Source organism: Phyllostomus hastatus, unplaced genomic scaffold, assembly GCF_019186645.2.
Source record: "Phyllostomus hastatus isolate PE091 unplaced genomic scaffold, TTU_PhHast_1.1 phas_scaffold_46, whole genome shotgun sequence".
Classification (NCBI taxonomy): domain Eukaryota; kingdom Metazoa; phylum Chordata; class Mammalia; order Chiroptera; family Phyllostomidae; genus Phyllostomus; species Phyllostomus hastatus.
Genome location: NW_025334032.1, coordinates 31,472,301 through 31,497,546, shown reverse-complemented (window position 1 = coordinate 31,497,546; position 25,246 = coordinate 31,472,301). Strand labels below are relative to the sequence as shown.

The window sequence follows — 25,246 nt, the reverse complement described above, 5'->3', positions numbered from 1 at the left end:
CAATGTAGCCAGCAAGGAAAGCAGAAGTGGTTCGGAGCAGGGGGATGGAATTCCTGAGCTGTGGAATCACACCCGAGGCTTCTGGAGTCTTCCTGAGACTGCCGGTGGGGAGAGAAGCAGGGGACATGAACTGTCGGCCTGCCCAGGGCCCTAAGGGCCCACTGCTCTGTCTCCTGGGAAGTGTAAGGCCAAGGACACTTCAAGCCACTGCCTCAGAGATTTGCACTCAACTCTGCCCATCACAGATGCTTCCTGTACTTGGGCACTGGGGATAAAAGAACTTGGCTCATGACTCAATCAAATTTTTTTAATGACATTTTTTGTTTTTTTGTAAATAAACACTTGACAGGAAGGGGAGCGTCCCCCTGATGGGGCAGGGAAGCCAGTCAGAGGCCAGGCTTCATTCTTTGGGTGGGGCTGCCCCGGGGCCGTGCACTGAGCCGGAACAGCGGGAGACAACTGGGGCAACTCGGGCAGCCAAGGAGGCCCAAGCCGGCAATGACATCCTCAGTCTTTCATATTTATATATTATTTATATGTGTATATATACATATATATTACATCCAAGTGTGGCAGTCATTTGTACCATTTCCCAGGGAGACACGAGTGTTTCCGAGGCAGCAGGGCGTAGGGCTGGGGCAGGACCAGAGGGGTCAGCTAAAGTGCAGGGCTGGGGGCTCACAGGAGCTGCAGGAGCCTGAGTGACTGTAAGAGCGCCCTGGGCTCTGCAGCCGCCAGGTACTGGCAGCAAAGCCAGTCCTCCAGCTCCACCCCGCGCCTGCGGTCCACGGCCTTCTCGGCAAACTTCATCATCATCAGGGCGCGCTTCATGTCGATCCAGTTGTGCAGCGTGCTGCACAGCGCCTCCTCCGAGGTGCCCCGCTGCTCCACCAGATCCCGCCGCGGCCCCCACAGCAGGCACTGCAGCACCCGCCGGGCCTCGCTGATGCGGATGCGCTTGCTGGGGTCGGCCTCTAGCAGCAGGTGGGCGAGCTGCTGCAGGCCGCGCGAGTAGAGGGACAGGGTGGGCAGGGGCGGCAGGTCTTCCCGCCGGTAGCCCTGCTCCCGCTGCTGGGCCCGCAGCTGGGCCCGCACCTCGAACGGGTTGGGCTGGTGGAGCAGCTCGTAGATGAGAATGCCTGCTTGGAACTCGTCGGACTTGCTGTACTGGGAGGCAGACACGATCTCGGGGGCCAGCCGGGCCTGGCTCTTTACCTGCTGCAGGTTGGTGGTGGCCTTCAGGAAGTTGCTGATAATGAGCCGGGGCAGGTGCTTCTCACTGGGCAGCCCCTGGCAGGTGGGGGCGGTTGGGGGGCTGGGGGTGACACTGGCTGGGAGGGTGGCAGAGGGGCAAGGGAAGGAAGTGGCAGCGGAGGCAGGGGATGTGGTGGAGGCAGGGGCGCCAGAGGGGGCGGAGGAGACACGGGGCCTGGGCGCGGCAGCGGAGGGGCCGGGGGAGGCCTGGGGGGCGCAGTGCACCAGCAGCAGGTTCTCCAGGCACAGGTCTCCGTGGATGACACCGTGCTCCTTCAGATGCTCCAGCCCGTTGCACAGCTGCAAAAGCAGGAAGCACACGCGCCGCTCGTAGGCCTCGGGCTCGGACTGGTGGCTGCCGGCCGAGTCCCGCACAAAGTCAGAGGCGGTTTGGTGGGGCACCTCTCGGGTGATGACCACCACGCAGTCCTGCTCCTGCGCAGGAGGAGGGTCCTTGGGCACGTCGGGAGAGGCGAGCATGCTGGAGGGCACGGAGGCCACGAAGTGGCCGCAGTCCTGCTGGATGTTGAAGTGCACGGGCACAGAGGGGCTGCAGTATGAGGCCACTTTGGCTTCGGGGGTTTTGCAGATCTGTGGGGGAAAGGAGAAGCAAGGTCAAGAGTGGGATCCACCATTCTGTTCAATGGGGGTGGGGAGGTGGGGACACTTGGAAATCCCCACTCGGAAGGTGAACTGGGACCCTTACTTCACACCATACACATGAATGCACATAAAATGCATCGCACAGACTTAGGTGTAAGAGCCCAAACCAATTTTAGAAGAAAGCACAGGAGAGAATTTTTGAGACCTTAATTTGAGCAAAGATTTCTGATACCACAGCAAAAGCATGGTCCAAAAAGGAAAGAACTGAAAAACTTAACCCCATCAAAATTCAAAACTTCTGTGCTTCAAAATACGCTTTTATTACGAAAACAGAAAGGCAAGTAACAGACTGGGAGAAAATATGTGCAAAACATGTATCTGATAAATGATTTGTATGCAGAGTCCCCTGCTGCCCCGCCACAAAAAAAAAAAACAAAACTCTTATAACTCAATAGTAAGATAAACTTCCTAATGAAAACAGCGGGGCAAAGATATTAATAGGCACTTCACCAGAGATACATGTAAATGACCGTAGACGCATGGAGAGATGTTTAACACCATGAGTCACTAGGAAAATGCAAATCAGACCCACCATGACACACTAGCTGCCGCCCACTCGAAGGGCCGTAAGACACACGACAGACAGTGACAAGCGTCTACGAAATGTGGAGAAATGGGAACACTCCTTATGGCAGTGTGGTTTGTAAAACTGCAGTCATTTTGGGACACAGTTTGGCAATTCCTTAAGAAGTTAAACATAAAATGATCATACAACCCAGCAAGAGTGGGGTCCCTGGACCACAGCACAGAGTGTGGCCTCCTGGTAGTGGTAGAAAGACCTCTCTCTGCCCACGGACGGTGAGGGCCGGGCAAGTTCCCAGGGAGCCTGGTCACAGCTGACACAGGCGCTCGGCCTTGCGGCCCACCGCTTGCACCTGCGGCGGCAGCTACCTGAAGGGATGTGCTTGACCGCTGCGGTGCACCATCTTGGGAACCTCACAGGCAGGCGCAGCCCCTAAGCCTCTAGGGCAGGAGTGTCCAACCTGCGGCCCGACGCAAAATCGTAGATGCACTTAAAGCACGATGAGATTTTTTTGTGATTATGTATTGCAATGTATTTAATGTGTGGCCCAAGACAACTCTTCTTTTTCCACTGTGGCCCGGAGACGCCAAAAGGTGGGACTTCCTGCTCTAGGGCTTGCCCACGTCCTCTGAGGCTGCCCTAGATTCTAGACCCAGGTAAACAGGCCTACTGGCTGGTGTGAGCAGCAGGGCTGCTTTAATGAAACGGCTGTGTGGAGACTCCTACGTGAGTCGGAGCAGCTGGAAGAAGACGGAAAGCTCTCCAGGGCCCGGGAAGCCAAGGGGCCATAGGCACCCTCTGGAGCAAACAAGCAGGGGACCTCAAGCTCCTTCAGAGCACCCCCACGACCGTCTCTCCTCGGCCTCTTCAACGTCTCCTGGTCCTACTGACAGCACCAGCCACCCGAGGATCCTTAGCACGCCAGTCCTCACTAGGCCGCCCCACGACCGGAGAAGCCTGACCCAGACACCGTGGGTCTCAACTTCCCTGTAATTACACTGAAAGGGACCGAACATGGTCTGCGGTCTCCTCTCTCAAAGGCTGTTGTTGTGCAGCCTCAGCCACGCTTTACAGAAAGGTAGGGATCAGCGTGTAATCCCGAGAAGAAAGGCACCTTGCATAAAAGCATCACCCTGCAAACAATCCCCAAATAACCCTTCGGGCTGCTGTGGTGTCACACTCAGATGACTACAGCAGTGGCCGCGCCACGCCGCAGCGCTCACAGGTGCTGTTTGTGGAAGCTGCGTGGCGAGCACCTTTTCACAGACATTTATTTATACTGCTGCTGTGCAAACCTTCTCAGCACGCCACCTGAGATCAAAGAGTTCAGCGGCTTAGAAGACTTTTATCTAGGTAGTTGGGAGGTGGGGGAGGTAACACACTAATCTAGTAATCTCTCTATTATGGAACTGGAATAGAAATAAAAGGGAAGTGCATTTATCCTAGATAGTGGTTCCAATTACACCGCAAACATGACTTTGGAATACATATCTAAAGGCGCTTTCTTATTCTAGCCCACCCACTCTCTTTAGCTTTTCGACGGCCAGCTTCTGGAACGCTGTGACACTAGAGGAAAGGTGGGGGTCCTTACAAATACTCTTGCATAGAAGTACCAACTGCTGCATAAGGACCTGTCTGCAGTGCCGTGTGTGGATCTGCTGGGGTCACTCCCCTCCGGTGGGGGCTCTCAGCCACGCAGACGCCTCCGAGAGTCCTGCGCGTGTGAGACGTGGTGCCGGCTCAGCATTTCACCCTCAGGGTCTCGTTCGATCTCAAACCACCAGATGAGGTGGGTGGTGTCAGAGGGGGAAACTCAGGGTCCAAGAGGTTAAATTATTTGCTCGAGAGCATACAACCGAGAGGTATCTGAGAGGTCAAGGGACGGGCTTTGGAGCACAGAAGACCTTGATTTAAACAGACACTCTGCAAATACTGCATGTTGCAGCAGAGTCCGGTTACTTGCAGTAGTTCCGTTCTGTGAGGTAGCCGCCAGCAGTGAGTGAGTTACTCACTACCGAACCACTGGTCCCGGGGGAAATGCAAGCTTCGGGCCACAACGTTTTCATCAACTGGCCAACACAGACCCTTGTTTTATGTGGGCTTCTGTTTAAAGATGCCTTATTAATAGGTACTGTTGATTCAGTAACACTGAGTTCGTGGCCAACAGCACTGTACCTCCTGCCTGAACGAAGCTGACCTAAGACTCTCCCGAAGGCACCCTGTGGCCTTCCTGCACCTGGAAACGCCGGACAGGACTTCAGGGCTCAGCCTGGCCACTTAAACAGTGAAGTCACCACCAGTAAGCACAAAAATGTGAAGAATGGAGAACGAAGCACTACATAGACCACAGAAGGGACACTGTTGGCCATGTGAGGGCTGAAACAACACAGAGAGCTCCCTGGAGCCACCTCAGCTGGGAATTTGCATGTCGGGTGACTCAAATTCCCCCACTCTGTGCGTGCCCAGACATGACCATGAAAATACCACATGTATTGATTTGGGTTCCAAATAAATTCTATCAGGGAATTTGCAACACAGAATCCACAAACAATGAGGACTGACTGTCTTTATCTCGAAGTCTGCCTTCTCCTCTGTGTATCAGAGGCCGTGACAGCTCCTTCCTCACAGGGCTCACCGGCAGCATTAAATAACACAACACAGGTGTGGCTTCCAGCACAGCACCGAGCGCCTGGCGCAGGTGAGCAGCCACCAGGAAAGGTTGTCATGGTGATTACTCTGGCAGGTTTGGCTGCAGCCGTGCTTAGTACACAATCCAGAGCTCGGGGGGAGGTTATTTTACCAACCCGGAGGGTGCAGCTGCCCGGGGCCTAAGAAGTGTTTCCAAGGATCCCTGTTCTCTAGGGTATCAAAGGCCTGGGCCCAGCAAATGCTCCCAGCAGAGCTGCTGACAGTTCGCACAGAGATGTAAATGAGGGCGCAGGGTGAATGGCGACGGGCTGGATGTGGTTCAGAATCTGTGAGCTGGTCCTCTGGCTGCCTGGAGAGAGGGGAGGAGATAATAGGGGCGGGGATGGGGGCAGGAGGCTTCCTCTCTATCCCGTCTCCCCGCCCCACCCGGCCCCCGCAACTCCCTCATTTCATTTTCAGGGGGTATGCACTTGTGCTTTGGCTCAAGAACCTTCACACAAACCTTTGATTCAGCTCAGATTTCAAACGTTTTGTGGAGCCAAGTCTCACTTTAAACCTCATAGCCTGGGCCTCGTTCATGGTTGAAAATCTGAGTAAAGTCACGTCTGTTAAATAAAAAAGGCCCAGCCGGCTAAACACAGGTCCCTAATTACTCAACTGGAGTTCTAGTTCACCGAGGAACAAAATGGGCTTCGAAAGCGCACACGCACCTAATGACATTTTTCTGCCATATCCTCACGGAGCAGGGCTGCAGAGCTGGCTTCCTCTCCTCCCTCGCTGCTGCGAGGCGCTGAGCCCGGGAACCAGGGCCCAGCATTAGCGGGAGCAGGTGCAAGCCTTACCAGGCCCAGATGAAACGAGCTCAGCGGCAGACAGGCCTCAGAGAGGGACCCAGTCCCCCTCCCTTGGAGTCCAGACGACTGCCTTCCGTCTAGACTGCGGAGGTAATGAAGTGGAACAGCTGCGCGTGCGAAGCGATGCTCCACACCCCGCCCCCTGGCCCCCACTGCCAGGCCGGCACACGTGCAAGTTCACATTGTTGTTCCCCAGACTCTGACCATTTAGAGCTCGTCTCCAGATTTCCTTCTTAATGGCACCGGGGCAGCCCTCGAGCTGCCGAGTGTCTGGCAGAGTCAGATGGGAGACCCCTGGGCCCCTGTTCCCTAGAGGACCAAGGCTATCTTCAGTTTCCTCCCGGTTCACATTTCTGCTGACGTGAGCAGCAGTGGTTGCTTTTATCATCCTCTGGGAAAGCTGCATCCTCTTCAGGGAATGTAGCTGGTTCCGCATTATTATAGGGGGTTCTAGAATGCAAGCTGCACATCACAATCGCCCCTGTGTATAAAACCCAAGCCCTGGCAGGCCTTGCCAGGCGGCCCCTTGGTTCTTTGCAGCAGGGTCGCATGACTCCTGCCCCCTGGGCAAGAGGGATCAAGGCTCTTCCCCCAGGCTTTCCCCCTCAGAACTGCCGGCTGTCTCTGGACAATGCATGGGCCCCCAGCTGAGGCCCGGAGACCAGTGAGAGTGAGGGATGCCTGTGAACACAGGAAGGTGTGTGCAGCCCCCTTTCTCAGGCTCACAGGGGCTGGCAAAACTGAAGGGCTTCCTAAGATGCCTCCCTCTCCTCCTCGGCCTTCAAGGATCTCAAATCTATGTTCCTTTCATTGGATGGCTACGGACCCCTGGCTCCGGGCAGACTGTGATAACAGGCCAATCACATTCAGCCCACTGGAAGGTATACTCCCTCCTATCTCTGCTGGATACAGCACCATCCTTACGGGAGGGGAAACGCTAGGATGGTTTCTTTTGCTTTTTAATCACAGCTGGGGGAGTGGCAGGGAAGGGATCTTACCAAGAGACCAGCTGCTGGGTTTAGACACAAAGAGGCAATGAAGTTCAGGAAACCCACAGACTCGCGGTCCAGACAGTTGAGTTTTCTTCCTTGACTGCTACCGTGGCCATGCCCCCACGTCTGTCAGGGGGCCTTGGTTTCAGTGCAATAACTGGATCCCCCTAGTAGCCACCCCCTCCCTAGTGTTCTCGCAGGCAGCAAGCAAGTATACACAGTTCCTTGAACATAGAAATCGGCAGTCCCCAATCTATATTTTATGGGGGTGGCACCAATTTCTTAAAAGAAAAATCTCATAAAATTCATTGCAATTTTCCTTGGCTAATAATGATAATATTTCAAAAATTTTTCGCCACTTGTAAGTAGGAAGCTTCCCTACCCACCAAGGTCATTTCACTGTTTACATTTTTTTCTGACTAGAAATAAAATATGTTGGGACAGGTGATGGCAAAAAAGAGCTCAGCATTTCCCTCCTCATTCCTGACAAAAGCCTGCATTTATAGGAGGGCCACAGAGACATCAGATATTCCAGGGGCACTGAAAGAAGATGAAGAAAGGAGTCCTATGGAAAGACTTGAGTCCATGGCCAGGATCAGAGTGGCCAGCCGTGTGCAGACGCTCGGCCAGCTGGCTCAGAACTCCCCTGAGAGAACAGCGGGGTGTGGAAGCATTAGCCCGGATCCCCTGGCAAAGATTAGAGAGCTGTGTTACCTGGGACTCATCTCTTAAATCCTCTGAACTTCACTTTTCTTAACTGACATGATGGGAACATAGGCTTTGGAGGCAAGACAAAGCAGGGTTTGAATACATCTCAGCCACCAGCTAGCTATGGGCAAATTACTTAATCACTGTAAGGTTCAGATTCTTCATGTGTAAAATCCACCTACCCCGGAGGATTCAAGATCACGCAGTTAATACACTAAGACAAGAGTCCAGTTGTATAGTAAATGCTCAATCAAGGCTTTTCCTCTTACTGTTCAAGATGATGCCTAGGTCTAACTTTCCTTCCGGCCCTATTTGAAGAACAATACCCTAAACGTCCATCTTCTGTACTAGAATACAAGCTCTGTATGTTCTCCTCTCTATACTCAGATGTTAACAAAATACCTGGCAAATAGTAGGCTCTCGGTAAAAAAACCACAGAATAAATGAATAAATCCTCTGTTGCATTGAAAGGCAACTGTTTCCTCAATCCAACTAGATCACATAAGTTCCTGCCTGAAAGCACAGAATGAATCTTCTATTCATGCTACAAATCTCGTCCCCTCGTGCCCCACGCCAGGCAGAGAGTGAGATCACTGAGCGCTGTGTGAAAAGGAACCCTAGGACCCAACCCTCCTCCCGAAGCCTGGAGAGGTGAGAGGGCTTGCTTCTAATCTGCCCAAGCCAGGCCCAGCTGGCTGGACTGCAGAACTGGAGGGGCGGTACCTACTTTCACAGCATAGGTGCTGCCCGGGTCCTCGGAGCAGGTGGCACAGTAGTAAATGGCATCCCCCGAGTCACAACAGGGCTTGTTGCAAGTCAGCTTGAAGAGCGACCAGTTATTCTCATCGAAGTGCAGCTCCTTTTTCTGGCCGCCCATGAAGAGGTCCTCACACTTGGCCAGGAGGCGGACCAGGGACTGGGCGTAGAGCCCCACCAGCTTGGTGTAGGTGCCCTCCTTGCTGCTGATGCTGCTCAGGAGGCTGTGGAGCTGCAGCTGCGTGCTGCCGGTGGAGGCCTGGCTGGCCACGCTCAGCTGGGAGGAGGAGGCCGACGGGACCCCTTTGCCCTGGAGGCTGGGGCTCGCGCTGCCACTTCTGCTGCCTGCCAGCCCAGGCGCCGGGACCCAGTGGCCATTGCCTTTGAACGTTTTCTCCAGAGGCTCCGAAGACGAGAAGGGGTGATGGCGGCGGTTCCCGGGGCTGGAGGAGAAGCCGAAGTGGGGCTCCTCACGCGCGCAGACGTTGGATTCCGAGTGGCTGAGGTTCAGCTTGGGGCTCGCTGTTCTCGGCTTGGGGGAGCCCTGGTTCCAGAAGAAGCCATCTGGCGAGGAGGCCGCCCGGCTCACTAACTTCTTCTGGGGGAGCGGCGGGGGCTGCAGGGGGCTGCTGGGGGACACGTCCTCGGCGGAGCCCGAAGGGAAAGGGACCGGAGCGAAGAGCTTCTTCCCGCTGCTGGTGGGCGAGTGGGTTGGCTCGGACGAGGGGCCTGGAAACAGGAAACGGAAACCATCAGGCTGGAGGTCAACGCCATGCAGGTCCAGGGCCCCGTGGGCCTGCATCCCTCTGTGTATCTATTCTCTCTCTCTCAAAGCAATTTATTTTTATTTTTATTTACCTCTTGAAGTAACAACATACACACGATGAACCAAAGTTAAATGCAAAAACAGTGTACAGTGCTGACGAAGCCTTCCCCCTACCCTGGCTGCCCGCACCCAGGCCCTCTCACGAGAGGAAACCGCCTGGCAATGCCTCGCACGTGCCTCTGGGGATGCGCCAAACCCACCAGCGGACGCCGCACACGCACTCACACGAAGGAAGGCTAACTTGCCCACTGCTCGGAATTTTGCTTTTCTTCAGCGGATGCAACATCTTGGCACTATTTCACAGTGGGTGTATGGATCTGTCTAGGTCCTGTAAACAGCTACCCCACTACACGCCATAGCACGCGAGTACCACGATTCACTTGTGCAGCGCCCTCCTGATGGTCCCGGAGGTCGCTTCCGCCGTTCTGCAAACGGCGCTGCAGCAGCAACCGCAACCCTGACACGCTTTAGATCGGTTTTTTAGGAAGTCCAGTTTATAGAGGGTACAATTTACCTACAGTAAAATCCCACCCTTTTAGGGTATTGTTCTAAGAGTTTTTCTCGTTTTACTTTTTTATTGACTTTATTGGGGTGACATGGGCTAATAAAATTATACAGCTTGCAGGTGTGCAACTCTGTAATACATCATCTGCATACTGTACTGTGTGCTCACCACCCCAAGTCAAGTCTCCTTCCATCCCCACTTACCCGCTGTCCCGCCCCCTGCCCCATTGCCCTCTCCTACCTCCCCACCACGTAGTGCTTTGAGCTTTGACAAACACGGCAGTGGCTGGGGGCAGCGCTGGCCCGCAGACATGTTAGAAGGCAAGGAATGTGGTTTCACCAAAGGAAAACACAGATCTCCAGAGAAAGCAAATGGAGAAGACTCCACAGGTCTCCCCAGGGCACAGGGAGATTCAGAAATGTCCCAGATGGTAAGATTACCTAGACTGGGAGGAGACTGCACTTTACTCTTTTTTTTTTAATCCTCAACTGAGAATTTTTTTTCATTACTTTTAGAGATGGAGGAAGGGGGAGAGAGAGGGAGAGAGAGAAACAGTGATTGTGCCCTGACTGGGGATCGAACCCGCAAGCTAGGTATGTGCTCTAACCGGGAATCAAACCCAAAACCTTTCGGTGTACGTAATGACGCTCCAACCAACTCAGCCCAATGGGCCAGGGCTGTGCCTCCATCTTTGTATCAATGTGTAAAATGGAGTTTTACAGAGAAACAAGTCAGGCAATAAAATACACAGGAAAAAGCTATAGACACTGGAAACAGGAAAGGCCAAGTGAACTACTCATTTCTTTCATTCTAAGAACAGAGACTGGAAGAGGTGCCCATTATTTTAATAACAGCTTTTAGGGGGATAAAAACAAACATCAACTGTATTCGTAGGTTGGAAAATGCATCCTATCATCCTGAAGGTTAAAGTGTGAAAGAAACACGGGTCTTAGATCCGAGGGAACAGGTACTCATGCTGTGAGCCCGTCACCTAGCTCACTGCGCCAGGTCGCCTTCAGGACAGGGCACTCGCCCTGCACCGCTCCCCACCTCAGCAGAACGGCCAGCGAGGAGGAGGTACAACTATCACACAGGCGCGAGGCAAGTGGTGGAAGGCTCCAAAGGACGCAACCTGTCCGTTAGTCTTGTGTCACCTCACTCAGGTGCACATGCCCCCACTAAGGCTGCCCCTGAATGGTTAATAACCTTCAATGCCCACGTGAGCCCCCCTCTGCTCTCTCCAACTCAAACGGGGACAGAATGGACAGCTAAGGATGGGCACTGGCACCAGGCCCCTTAGATGATCACTGGGCCCCCTCAGTGGGGATGCTCTGCAGGGAAGGGGGACCCTCTCAGGAGCAAGGTGCCCAGCGCTCACCTTGCCCTGGGCAGGGTGGGTGCTGACACCCATGCTCCAGCCTCACTGCCACCCAGACACACGACCGTGTGCGACAGCAGCGGGTCTCCTGCCCAATACCACCCTGAATGCCAAGCTCGCAGGAGGACAAAGTTGGTGCACCCAGCTTGTTGGACATAGGAGCCGGGCACTAACAGGTTCTTGCAAAGAGAAGCCCGGAGCGGCAGTGAGGCTGCTGGGTCCCACGTCTGTCACCAGACCCGGGAGGAAGCCTGATGCTTCGCATGCTCCCACATCTGCAGTGGGTTGTCACTCTTGCTTCCCAGCGGTTTACCAAGATTGTGGCAAGATTCCCGACCCACCTCGCCACACTGGCTAATGACAGGCGGGGCACCTGCCGGCAGGGCTGAATGAGCAGTGATTTCCACCCATCCCAGGAAGCCCAGGTTAATTATAAATCCAGCGGCAGTGGCACAGTGGGGACTGGTCACTCCACACACCCATGCATCTTCCCTTCCCTTCCCCCGTCAGAATGGGGGCACGTGAAGAACAGCCGGCATCACAGAGGAGCGGAGATCCTATCGCAGCTGATCTCGGCCAGCTGCAACCCTGAAGTCCATAGGTCCTCCAACCCATGCTCGGGGGTGGGAGCTTTCCTCCTCCTGGGGCTCAGTCAGCAATGGGGACAGAGGCGGGCTGGGGTGGTGAGTCATTTCCTTCCCTCCTTCCTCCAGCAGCACCGGCTGAGATGGGGGAGGGTCACTTACCAGCTTCTAGGCTACAAAAGGGAGGAGCAAGATCTTTTATGTACAGGGCTCTCAGTGGTCCGAGCACCTCATCCACCCAGCACCCAGGTGCAGGAGCCTGGCCAGGCTGAACCACACCCATTCCCTGGCCTTTCCGCATTTTGGATCGCAGAAGCCCACCCCATCGGGCTGTTGGAACCTCAGTTTCTTTACTATCAAAGTGCAGAATGTGGGGGATGAGGAGAAGAGGTGGAGTTGATGAGAACCTGGTATATGCGTTAATCAGCACCTCCAGCATCTGGGACGGCCTGCCTCTCTGGTCAGGCCCTCTGGTCCCCAGGCTGGCGGCGGAGGAGGTTCTGACAAACCAGTTCCTTGCCGAGTTTCCTCTGTAAGCCTTGTGCTTGTTTTACTTCCCAGTCCTTACTGGTTTTTCCTCTTTGACTTCCTCGTAAGGTTCTCCTTGACGCCCCCAATATGTCCCTATTTCTGCCTGTGCTCTGCTCTGAGGGATGAACCGGTAACCAGCTGGCGACCTCCTCCCCCTGGTCGAGTTGCCTCATTTAAAAACTGACCGGATGGCATCACCGTGAAGGCCCCTTCCAGCACTAATAGTCTATAATTTCAGCCACTCCCTCGACTTTCGACCTCGGCTAACATGCATTTTGTCTCTGAGCTGCCCCTGAAATAAAATACCTCCGGGCAGGCAGATGGTTATGTTGCTCCTGCCTTTCCACTCCCTGGCTCTTCCCAAGGCTGCCACGGTGAGCCTTCCAATCTGTTAGGACAGCGGGGATCTTTAAATAAAAAAAAAATCTGTGCACTCTTAACTCCATAGATTACCAAAGAGAATCAAGAGGTTCTGCTTTAGTGCAAAAAAGTAACTTGCGTGTTCAGGCAGGGGGAAGGAAACAACCTTCTCTGGCTTCTGTAGGGGCTGTGCTGGTCCACGGCTCCGAGGGACCCAGGTCCCACAGCCACTGGGGCGAGGAGTGTGGCTACTCGGAGGAGGCGGGGCTTCAAGGATCCGCATGCGGGCCATTTCGGTTTTTCTTCGTTTCTCAGCTGCCACCTGTTTGTCACCCAGCAACCCCCTGCTAAAGCACGTACTAACCAGCGGGGTGCTCCCCACACACCCACGCCCCCAGAGGCTGTCAAGAACTGTCCTTACGGGGACCTCACCAGGTGAAGTGCTCACCTTCCTAACTAGTGTATGCACTTGGCTCGAATAACGGAGCGTTACGTAAGCACGTTGTACTTTTAGTGGTCGTAAAAAAAAGAACACCGCCGCGTTCTGTCACAGGCACACCACCTTCCGCCCCGAGGCACCCTTCTGAACGGACAGGTCCTTGAGGCTGTTCTCCAGATCTGCAACCACAGCCGGTAATTCACGGTGACAGCCCCCAGTCACCTCAGCTGCTAGTTTCCTCGGGCTACTCGGAAGCGGATGCTGACGCGTGGTCCGTCTCCATAACACTGATTTCTCCACAGGTCCAGCAAGAGCTGCCTGCTGTGGGACCCAAGCTGCCCCTGAGGACCCCACTCTGGCTCTGTCATTCTCCTGACTCTTATGTGGACAATCTCCTGAACACAGCAGCTAGAGCCTTACTTACTATTTGCAGCAGCTGCGCAGTCTGATTTAGAACAGCCCTCTGCCCCCCTCCAAAAAGAGGGAATCCATGACTCGACACCTAAAATAGTTTCAGAATTCACAAACCACTGGTTCTGAAGATTGTGCCTAAAAACGTCTGAAAAACTCTGGCCAACCACCCACCCGTATTCTTAGGACTCAGCTCCAACGGCACAGGAGACAAAGTAAAATGCAGACAGACCTCGAGGGACTGCGGGTTCTGCCCCAGACCTCTGCAATAAAGTGAGTCGACGTCTTTCTGCCGGCGGAGGGTCTAGTCCTCAATTTGTAAAAGAAACCCGATAATGCAAAGCACAGTAAAATGAGGTATGTCTACATATCCTGGTTTTATGCTGGCCTTAGATCACCCCAAAGTCTGGCTTACAATTAGGGTATAAAAGGAGTGAGAATGGAAAATACTTTGCAGAGAAGTCTACCTACGTCATAGTTACAACACTGCATGTTTTAAAAATGATTTTGCATGCTAATTGGGCCAGAGATCTCCAAATCCCGGCTCCTCAGCTTTCCTCCCAGTTTCCAATCCTGCACATAAAGCCAGCGCCCACGACAGAGAACACCTCTGCAGCTTGCGTGCATGTGCTGCGGGGGCGGGCGAGAGGGTTTCCAGCCGGAAGCTACACATCGGGTAGGGTGCACTGGGTGGGATCTTAGAGGAACCTAGGGGAAGGTTAGTGCCATTCTATTTGGAGCAGAAGAGAAGCCAGGATTCAATGGCCAGGAAAAACAGCTTAATCCCTATGCAGAAATGCAGGCCAAAGTTCAAACCTAGTGGGACTGTGAGGTTTTTCTTATTATAGAGTCCTCTTCTTGCTGGTTTTTAATAGGCACTGCCATTGTTCTCTGCAGACAAAATGAGAGCTGAGCTTAAGGAGGAAGTGGTCAGTCCAGTTTTGAGCGGTATGAATGAACACAGTTGGGCTCCTTGGGTCCCCGGCTCTGCCTTCTGCCGCTGCTGGGCCAGCGCAAGTGTGGAGGCCAAGGGCAGAGTCCCAGCGCAGGGTCCCCAAGCGCCAAAGGTTAGCTCTTGTGTCTGACTGTCCTCCAGCTTCTGGGAAGGTAGAGCAAATGGAATTTTCTTTCCGTCTAAAAACTTATAGACTCTTCTTTAAAAATGAGGATAAGAGATTGTAGAGCTGGAAATGGCTATATCGATGTATCCAGTCATTCAGTCAGTCTTTCCTGAGCCTCTACTAAACGACTAACTAAATGGAAGGCCTGGGGAAGAGATCAGATGGCGAAAACCTCGCCCAAGCCCTACGGCTCCTTCAATCCCCTCCTGCTAAAGGTGAGAAAACTACAGCCATCTGCGCGGGCACCTTGCCAAGTTCACACAGGAAGTAGCAGTCTTGCAGGTTTCTGCAACCCCTTTTCGCCACCCCCAGGAGAAGGGAAGTGTTGGGGCAAGGGAACGTCCTAGCCTCACATGTAACTTTTTCCTCCAAAGGAAAATTGTGCAACCTCCTGTTTGGTCCCAGAGTCTTACCAGTCTCAGCTCTGAACATTAAAAAAAAAAAAAAAGGCAACAAAACATTCCTTCAAAAGGAATTCTTGCTTTTTCAAGAAGGTAAACGTGGTCTGAAAATGGAAGCATGTTATTAGCATTTTACAACTGGATGGAAAATGTGGCGCTGGTGAGGAGTCTCTCCGGACCACTTAATCATCCCAAGAAACAATGACCTAGACATGAATTCGATTTACATGCAAAAGAGACACCCTGTCTCGGTTTGGAAAAAAGGCTCATGGAAAACATCCCGTGCCCACAGCCCAAGTGCGCTCCAGGAATCCTGATCTTTCAAGTCCCTGTTAAAACACGACCAGGAAGGGGTTTCTTCCGAACTGACAGGAGAATGAAAAGTTGGCTCAGAGCACTTTCACACGCTGTTGATGGAAGTGCAAACTGACATTTTTAGAGGATCATTTGGTAACAGCTACTTAACATGCATATATATTTTGACACATCCATTCTTACCTCTAAGAATTTATCTCACAGATACGTCCACAAATTTATTTCATGGTATGTCACAGGATCTTACTGTCGACTTGTAATAAAAATCACCTGAACATGCATTGATAAGAAGGGTTTAACCAATTCATACAATGGGAGACTATGCAGCATTATAAAAAAATAAGGTAGATTTAGAGGTTGTGATTTAAAAGACTTCAAAATATATTAAGGAAAAATGCATACAAGCAAAGTTTATGGTATTTAAAAGATGGATACAAATTTCTGAGGGGATACAGAAAAAAATGTCTGAAGTGGTGCTGGGAGCTGCCGGGGGTCGTGTGCAGTGTCTGCCTCTCCATTCACACCTTTCTCTGCTGTTCGAATGCTTACTACAGGCGTGTACTGACTTTACTAAAGTATTGTATGTATTTAAAATTCGGTTTGAATGGAATTGTTTTAACAATGGCAAAGCTTCACTGCAGTGATCGTGTAAGGGCTCAGGCTGCAAACAATCTAAAAAACAAGTATTTCTTCCTTTGGGGTCCCTTCTTCCTCCTCGGTAATAGATCTCCCAGAACAGAACCCATGATTCAACATTCTGTAGGAGACCAAATCCCTCAGGTTAGGATCAAGCGCTTTAACAAGCCTGTTTAATACTCAGAGAGCACACTGCTTTTAGCTGGAGAGTTTCAGATGCCTTTTTCAAGAATCCCTCTAAAAAAAAGACACTCTGTCTTCTCAGAGTCTCAGGTGACAGCCCGAGACGGAAGCAAAGGCTCGGTGGGGGTCGGGCTGTCACTCATTCGGACTGATGTCTGGTCTTCGTGGACTTGCTGTCTCCCCGGTTGACAGGCCCCCCGCAACTGCGCCCACCACCTTCCTGGCTAGATTTGCCCCATGGCACCCACGGCCATGCGACACCCTGGCTCCTCCACCCCTTTATCTCCCTCACTGTCCACCTCTCCCCACTAGAATGGAGCTCCACGGAATAAGGGACTGGACATTTTTTTTTTTTGTCATGGCTGTATCTTCAACAGCTGAAATTGTACCCAGCACAGAGTTTTACATTCAACAAATACCTATCAGATCAACGACCGAATGAATGTATATATTTGAAAAACCTACCTGGCATTATTATTCAGGAAAACAAGCCGACTATCACCAAGACACATACTTAACTTTCTGTATCTCTGATTTGCTGGCTGTAAGAGTAAGAATACGGACGCTGCCCGGGCACACACTGTCACGTGGCCTCTCCCCGTGCTCACTGTACAGCTGGACCTTGTGCCCAGCGTCTGTGCCAGGGTTCAGTGTGTCAGCTCGGTGAAGCGCTCGCTCACCTCCTGCACTACGGGAACCTGGCATCCGGAGATGCCGCTTCGATGGCTGACACTGAATGTTGTTACCCTAAACCGAAAAGGAAAATCACCTCAGTGGCACGTGAGGCTGGCATCTGTAAAAGTAACCGTTTAAAGCACAAAGGTCTCCCGAAGACCGTTTCATTCAGCCACTCGCCTCCATTCACTGCAGGTCAGCTTCCCCGTGGCAGCGTTCGGGGATCTGCCCCGACACACGCACTCTGTCCCTCCCACACGGGGCCGAAGCAACTGCTGAGACGGGTTTGTCTTCCACTGAGCTGACTCACTGCTGCACTGAACCGCCCGCACGGACAAATGGGCTAACAGGTGTGCTTTGAGGAGCACGAAACGGGACACAAGCATAAAGACATAAAATTAATACTGACATAAAAATGGTCTCTTGTAAACATAAAATTTAGACAAACTTGTTTTAAAATGTGACGGTTATAGATCATCATTGTTTGTTTTTCTTATAAAATGTAAAGCTTTTTTTTTTTGGCTATAAAACCTGAATAGGAGAAATCTAACTTTCATAATGAACCCTCACGAGCTCCCAAGAAGTTCACACAAGCGTCTATTATGAAATGCCCTGGAATGACTCTGTCCCTGCCTCACCCTGGCCGGCCTACACTGGGGATGCAAAATCCAATGCACTGTTTGTGTTAGTGAATTCCAACTGGCCAAATAAATACAAAGCCTCAAGGTATATTATGTTGATATATAATATTAGAGGTAGACACTACATTCTGGTTTCAAAGAACTTCGGTTTGAATTAATTCTCTTTCTCCTATTCTGAGCCACTCCCTCAGCTTTAGCACTAGATGATGAATAGTAGAAGTCACGAAGGATGATATTTTGGCTACGTGGTGAAAGTGAGTGAAGACCCATGAGACTGGAAGATAGTTATCCAATAACAGATCTTGAACAAGCAGCCTTGATTGATGATGAGAAGCTAAATGAAGGGTTTCTGATGTTTCATGACCGGTGGTTCTAGATATTCTTTGGACTAATGTTTAACAGATGTCAGAGACAGGGGGAGGGGTGAGGCAAAGACAGAAGGAGTGAGCCCCTCTTGGGTCTCTTGCTATTTATTTCAAAGCACGGTGCTGGGTGCAGACCCACACACAGGGGCAGCAGTAGAAATGGTGTGCTCTAAGGATCCAGAGTCTGAAACAGGATGTATACCTTCTTGTGGATCTGGGGACACAAATTTGGAAGTGCATGTCCACTGAAAAACTGGATCATGATAAAGGAATAACTATAAAAGTGTGACCATTTTAATTTAAAAACTGTCTTGGGTTAGGTGTGGCTCGAGTTTCCCTACCTCCACGCATTGATTTCTAGAGCCTTGAACAATCCAGCCTCCGCTTCCCACCAGCCTCAGGTCCGAGAGGGCCAGGCTGGTCTTACCCCCTTCCCAGGGTGCACTAACCCTGAGCCTTGGTTCCTCTTCGGTGTCTCCTTAGCTAGCAAAACCCGTTTCTCCTCAATTCTGACCACACTTCAGACCTGGGCGGGGGTCCCATCTTCTCAAAAAGCATTCCTTGGACCCCCCCACCAGCTCTCGTTGATTTCTCCTTCTCCCAGAAGCCTTTATAAGCACCCATGTCCTGGGCAATCCAATTTTCTAGCTTGTTCCACCCACCTGCGTGTCACGTGTTTTAACCTTATCTTCTAGATGGACTTAAGAGCGCTGAGAGCAAACATCAGGATTTGCTGGTTGCGAGAAGCAAAGTCCTAAGGCAATTATTAAGCTCAGTTCTCCTCGACACCAGCCGGCTGCCACCATAGTCAGCTCCCTCACAACTGGTCCCAGTCCCAGGAGAGGGAGTCCGGGCTGACCGGCATAGGGACTCCTGTTTCCCGGCCCAGCCCTCCGCAGAGTAATCTGCCTTGCAGAATGTTTGCACAATGGGATGGGAAGAGGAAAAAGATAGAAGCCCAGGAAAGTCTGCAGAAAAAGAAAATCCTATTTGGTCACATCCCACCCCAATCAAGGCTAAGACATTTCCTGTTTTTAAGTTAGAGCCATCAGAATTTTCCCATCAGAACACACCACGGACTGACTTATTACATGCGTTTTTGTCCTAGCGGCACTCATCTTTTAGATAGAAAAGCGTGGGCGACAGTATGTTTCCCATGGAAAACCGCCTACCGAGAAGAAGTACTTCCACAGGAGGGAGAGAGGAAGTCGTGTTAGCACACGTCGGAACCTAACACGCAAGACAGGAGAGGGGATACACCCACAAATGTTGAAAGGGTGACAACAGAAAAACAAGAGTTCCTTTTCGGAAATATACCCAGTCAGGACATACGCACACATGATGCCCTGGAGCTTTATCCAGAAGGTGGAATGGTTGGTAGCCTAACGAAGCCCACATGGTTTTAATTCAACAAACATTAATGTAAACACACGCTGTGTCCGAGTATGTGCATGCGTACACATGTACATGTATGTGTGTGTGTGTATGCATATGTGCACACAAGAGAGCAAGACGGGGACGGCGTCAGTGGAGGGAGGAAGACAGACAGAGAAACACAGAGGTTGGCGGGAGAGAGAAGACTCGTGGCTAGCATGTATCCGACCCCCTGAGAACTCATCCTGAGGGCAGAAGTGGAGAGCAGGCCGATGTACGGATGGCTCATGAGGAATCAGGGGTCGTTCAGCATGCTTTCAACCTCCGCCTCATTGCCATGTGCACGCATTGTGCGTGAGTGGAGAACACAGTCTGGGACGAAGCACCTTGCCATGTATTCACCAGGGGATGAATGTCAACGACTCCTTGGTACAGTCTACTTCACGGGGAAAGCAGGGCCCAGAAAGCGGGGCTGGTTTAGCCCTTCTAAATCCTGGCTGTTAACCCAGGCCTGGCCTCACAGGCTCAGGAGAATCTCAACCTCCCCGTCGAGGTCAAGTTTGTTACCTCCATCGCTGCAGGTCCTGGAGTCCGAGGCCAGGCTGTCCGTGGAGCCCGTGGTGAAGCTAACGTGGGCGCTGCGGAAGGATGGGCTGAGGCTCTCGGCGGAGCCCTGGCTCGCTTTCTCCAGATCAGAGCTGCTCTTGTTCATTTTTAAAAGGTGCCTGAAAAATTTGGAACAAACAATGAAACAGATTAATGTGTTTTCTAATCTAAAACCAGGCCTATTGACCATGAACCTACTATGCTCTTGAAATCTGACCAATGCCAGCAAGTTTTGCAAAGGTGATTTTGGGGAAGAGAGAACAGGTGCTCTTATGAAACCTTATGAACATAAATGGTAGGAAATTTCTTAGATGTGGTTAAGAGAAGTGAGTCTATTAAATTTAGACAAATGCCAAAATCATGATTTGAGATCAACTGTCTTCATATTCTGGCATCATCTGCTAAAACATTTGTGTTATCTATTATGTCCTGCATGACGTCTCTACAAAGAAACTGAATATTATCATACAAGCCAATGTATAGAGATAAACAGAGACAGTAGCTTTTGCAAGATCCCAAAACAAGTGAATTGCAAATCCAGACTAAAAACATGGGATTTCTTTTTAGTCCGGTACTCTCTTGACATCGCTTCAAAGAGACTAAGTGGTTCCTTGGAATTAAGGGAAACTTTATTCAAATTTTAACCAGACTTCTAGTACAATGCTCAGTTTGACCCATGTTAACATAACCCTTATTCCAGAACTATGGAATAAATCTGCTCTTGGGCTTCCTATGAAACCTTTTTATTGCATCTCTAGGACAGCATTACGAACACATCAGGGAGGAACACCAAGTTCAAGAACAAAGAACTTTCCATTGGTGAACACAGTTCCATTATGAGGTAGAGCATTTAGCTTATTGATTTCTCCTCCCCCCTTTCCACGAACTACATGAATATTCACCCTGCCCTGACATTTTCACCACAAAGTGAGACACACCACAATCAATCCAGTTCTTTCCCTGTTGCTGGTAACCCAGATTTGTCTGAACTGATATTTCCTGATGACTTCTTGTTCTCCTGACAGCAGATCTATATCTCTGTACCTGCTGCAGGAAATAGACAATGCAGTATTGATTTGGCATCAGAACTGCCTTATTTAATGCACATGACCTTACAGCCAAGAATGTATTGATTGTTCTCTGTGCTGAACTGGTCTTCGCAGTCATTGGAATCCCTTGTTCATTAACTGACAAATTTAGAGAAAGTTCGTTTGCTACCGTGAAAAGTGCTTTCTGGAAACATCTCTCGCTCTCTCCATCTCCAACCCTTAGAACCACCATGAAAAATGTTTTGAAGCTGTTAAATGGAAGTGTGACCGTGATGACAATATTACGATTAATAGTATTTCTATATTTCAATGTCACTGTAGGGATGTTGGAAAGGTTAAATCCTTAGGAAGGGGTATGGCAAAATACAGTCATAGGAGTTTCATAAAGTGTTTTTATCCTCATCAGATCCATCAGTAATGGCTTCTCAGATGCAGCCAAAATCTGAAGCTGTGAATGGCGACCACCCCTCAGTCTGGGAGAGAAACCAGCTCCACGACAACCCAGCTGCTCTGCTCCCTCTTGAGTGCTTTCTGCTGTCTCTCGGGTCTTCAGGCCCAGAAAATTGCCAAGGGAGAAATTCCAGCACCATCACTGCTTAGCTGGCCCAGCTCCCCATTCCACAAACATAAAACAACACTCAACATATATAAACAGACAAAACTTTAACACACACAAATGTGCATATGAGTATACGCACATACACAATTATTTATAGTAACAGCAAAGCCTTGAAAGGAAGAAAAGTCCTCAGAGGCCAGAGGCAAAGAAGGAATTCAAGGCAGAGCATTACGAGATAGGCCTCAACGCCAAGGGCATGCTTGCTGCAGGTTCTGGTAGACGCTCTTCACGGGTGAAGGAAGGATTTCTATTCCAAGTTTTCAAAGTGTTTTCTATTCTTATGTCATTTCTAGTTACTGAATTGGATCAAATGTTTTTCTTCCTACATCTACACAAAACTCATTGTTTTCCTCCTTTATTCTGTTAATGTGATGAGCTCCATTAATAACCTGCACACTTTGCATAAACTTCATCTACTACCCATGGCTGGATTCAGTCTCACTAATGTTTGAGTTAGGACCGTTATATTTACATTCAAACGTGAGGTTAGCCCCGAATTTTCCTTTCTTGTACTGTTCTTGTCTCGTTTGGGTATAAAGGTTAAATCAGACTCCTGAAATGAATTGGGTAACTTTTTCTCTTTTTCAATGATCTTAGGTAGTTTGTGTAAGAGGGATTATGTTTCCTTGGAAGATGACTAAAATTTGTCTATGAAACCTTCTAGATTGGACTGCAGTGTAAACAAGACCGGTGAAAATTCATTTCTGATATATCTGGGACCACGATTTTGGGCACAGAGATTTCTGTCTACAGGAACTTGTGATGTGACGAGTGCAGTGCTGCCTCAGTGACAAGAGGAGGGACAAGTCAGTTCGTGGCTGTCATACACCAGCTATTAATAAATAACAGGGCAGACAGGAATTTTGATGGGAGAAAAAACCCCGAGAGTTAAAATCTGTTAGAAGACAATATCAGAGAAAATCTTGATGATCTTTGGGTAAAGAAGGCTCTCTTAAATGAGAGTTTAAAAAATAGAACCACAGGAAAAAAGATGATAAATATGATTGCTTTAAAATTTAAAACTTCAGTCTGATAAAATAAGACACCATCAAGAAAGTGAAAAATCTAAACTTTGGAGTAGACAACCCACATATTTGCAGTCTCGACAACTGGTAAAGAATAAAGAATAAAGTATTAGAATAAAGTATTGATATCCAGAATATAGAAAGAATACAAATGACCCCATTAAAAGGGGGGGGCAATAGATATAAAAAGATAATTTACAAATAAAAAAATATGAAAACTCACTTGACACGTGAAAAGATGATCAAACGTAGTAGTAATCAGATTATAAATGAGAGAAGATTTCATTTCACACCTGTCAGAGCAGCCTGGTAATATCAGTATCGGATATTGCTAAGGATGGTGGGAAGTGGGACCCTCCTGGCCCTGTGTGAGGGAGTTGAGAGTGATATGCACACACACATGCTCTGAACAAACAGCACTGATGAACCTTGCAAAGCTGAATATGAATGTTCCTATAATGAAGTCATTTCACGTTTAGATATATATCTTTGAGCAATGATACTCAAATGACTAGAAGTAAATGAATGTCTAATTGAATTTAGTGAGTTGTGGCAGTTTCTTGACAAGCAGTTTATTAAATAGGACAGACCAGAAAACAAAAATATATAGTAAGGATTGACAAAATTTTATCTTATAAAACTTTTGGCCCTGGCTGGCATAGCTCAGTGGATTGAGCGTGGGCTGTGAACCAAAGTGTCGCAGGTTTGATACCCAGTCAGGGTACATGCCTGGGTTGTAGGCCATGACCCCCAGCAACTGCACATTGATGTTTCTCTCTCTCTCTTTCTCCCTCCCTTCCCTCTCTAAAAATAGATAAAATCTTAAAAAAAAAAACTTTTGTTTCAAGAGTACATGGGATGGATCACAATATTAATATATTTCTTTTGTGGGTCCGGGTTTAAATCGGGTTAAAAATCACTGCTCTGGAATAGAGGTCAATAAACTTTTCCTTGATTTCCAGACGGTAAGTATCTCAGGCTCATGGGCCATATAATCTCAGTTGCAACGACTCGGCCCTGTTGTTGTGGCAGGAAAGCAGCCACAGGTAATGTGTAAATGACTGGGCATGTTTTCCAATAAAACTCGACTTATCAACATGGACGGCTGGCCTGTGGGTGGTACATGTAAATAAATTGCAAGTCATATACATAACTTAACATTTTTTATAACTTGGAAGCCAAGTTATAGGTAAAATTGTTTGATTAGTATGTTTTATTTAACAAAACATGTAAAACTATCATTTGAACATGAAATGAACATAAAAATTATTAAGAAGACATTTTATGTTCTTTTTTTGCACTCGAAGTCTTCGAAATCTGCTCTGTGTTTTGTAGCACGTGGCAGCCTAGGCTGGCCACATTCTACACTCGTGGCTGCTCCACTGCACAGGACACGGGGGAGACACCCACCGCGGCCCAGGCTGCCAGGGCTCCTGACAGCAAAACCGGGATCACAGCAGTCCGCTGCCCACCGTCACACGGAAGTGGACGCACTGGGGTATGATCTTATAATGGAATATTATATAGCACTCAAAAATAAATGCACTTGATTTTTAGGTACCAATATGAAAATCATCCTTAAAATGAATATTACAAGTAGCTTTCAAAAGACTCAAGTACAGTATATAAGTGGTAGTAAGTACATATATACCATTTATATACATTTTTAAAACAATGTTACATATTTTCTATATATAACATATATGTAATAAAGTGGAAATAATACTCATTCACTTCAAGGCGGTGATAACTCTGGGTAGCAATAGGAAATTAAAATGGAAATTAGATAAGGAGGGATCGTCCATTGTACTTGCTTTAGTTTAGAAACTTAAAAACATGGCAAAATGTCAATAATTGAAAAATCTTAGGGAGCTACAGGAACATCAGTTCAATCACGTATGAACTTTATCGATGCCTGAAATACCGGATACACTGAAAATGATCATCTCCAGAAGGAAGGAAAATCACCAGGGCCTGCGTGGACCCGTGGCCCCACACTGTTCCCCTGCCGGCCGGCTGGCCTCTGAGGCACGGAGCTCGAGGGACGGCCCAGTGGGATTTCCGTGAGGCCCCGCCGTGGGACAGGAGGGCTCGGGGGGGAGGGGGTGACTCCCCCACGTTATAGCCTTGTGGACGGGAAAGTCATTTCTTAGACCTGACAACCCTTCAGAGACCCTGGGGGGTTAATTCCCTGCATCTAGTCACTGGGAGGGAAAAGTCCCAATTTGGGGGACCCACCAAGTGAATGCAGACAGAATCAGAGTATTCCTATGATTATATAATGCATTCACTGCAGGCTGTGTTTGTGTGGGAGGAGTGGGGAAGGAACCATAATTTCATGTCGCCGTGGCTTCTGGGGACATTACTACTGTTTCTCTACTAGAAAATGCTCAAGTACATCCCGCCAGGTAAATGAAACCCCATAGGCATTTGGAATGCTCAGGTATAAATGGGGAGGGAGAGGGGTGACTGCCTTCCCTTAACAGCAAAATCTTGGGAGTGATGACTCTTCCGTGCGAGATGCAGCAGAAATCTCCCAGCCTGGGAACCAGTGTCATCTGCACCCTTAGAGAGTTGCCACTTTAATTAAAGAATGAGCAGATGTAAAACGAAAGGAGACACATGTCACCACAGTCATGACTGACCATCATGTTGTCTCTGTGTCCTCAGTCTGTGTGCGCAATAGCTCTCTTAAAAATCCCCAGAAAGGGCTGCACAGTCCAAAGGTGACTCCTCTGGGTCCTAATAGATTCTTCTGCCAGACCTAAGGCCCAAAGGTAACCCAAATACATGCAATAACAAG

At 49.7% G+C, this 25,246-nt stretch overlaps 1 protein-coding gene across 1 annotated transcript in view; it reads right to left on the bottom strand.

Annotated features, from left to right (window-relative positions):
* Positions 1-293: 293 nt before the first annotated feature.
* The window catches only part of PRAG1 (PEAK1 related, kinase-activating pseudokinase 1), a 49,455-nt gene continuing 24,502 nt past the window's right edge, over positions 294-25,246 (bottom strand). The window contains exons 4-6 of the mRNA XM_045821706.1: positions 19,712-19,869; positions 8,371-9,128; positions 294-1,845 (exon numbers count right to left, since the gene is read on the bottom strand). Of these exons, the coding sequence (XP_045677662.1) occupies positions 679-1,845; positions 8,371-9,128; positions 19,712-19,869 (2,083 nt within the window). The 3' untranslated portion in view covers positions 294-678. The remainder of the gene's footprint in view (positions 1,846-8,370; positions 9,129-19,711; positions 19,870-25,246) is intronic.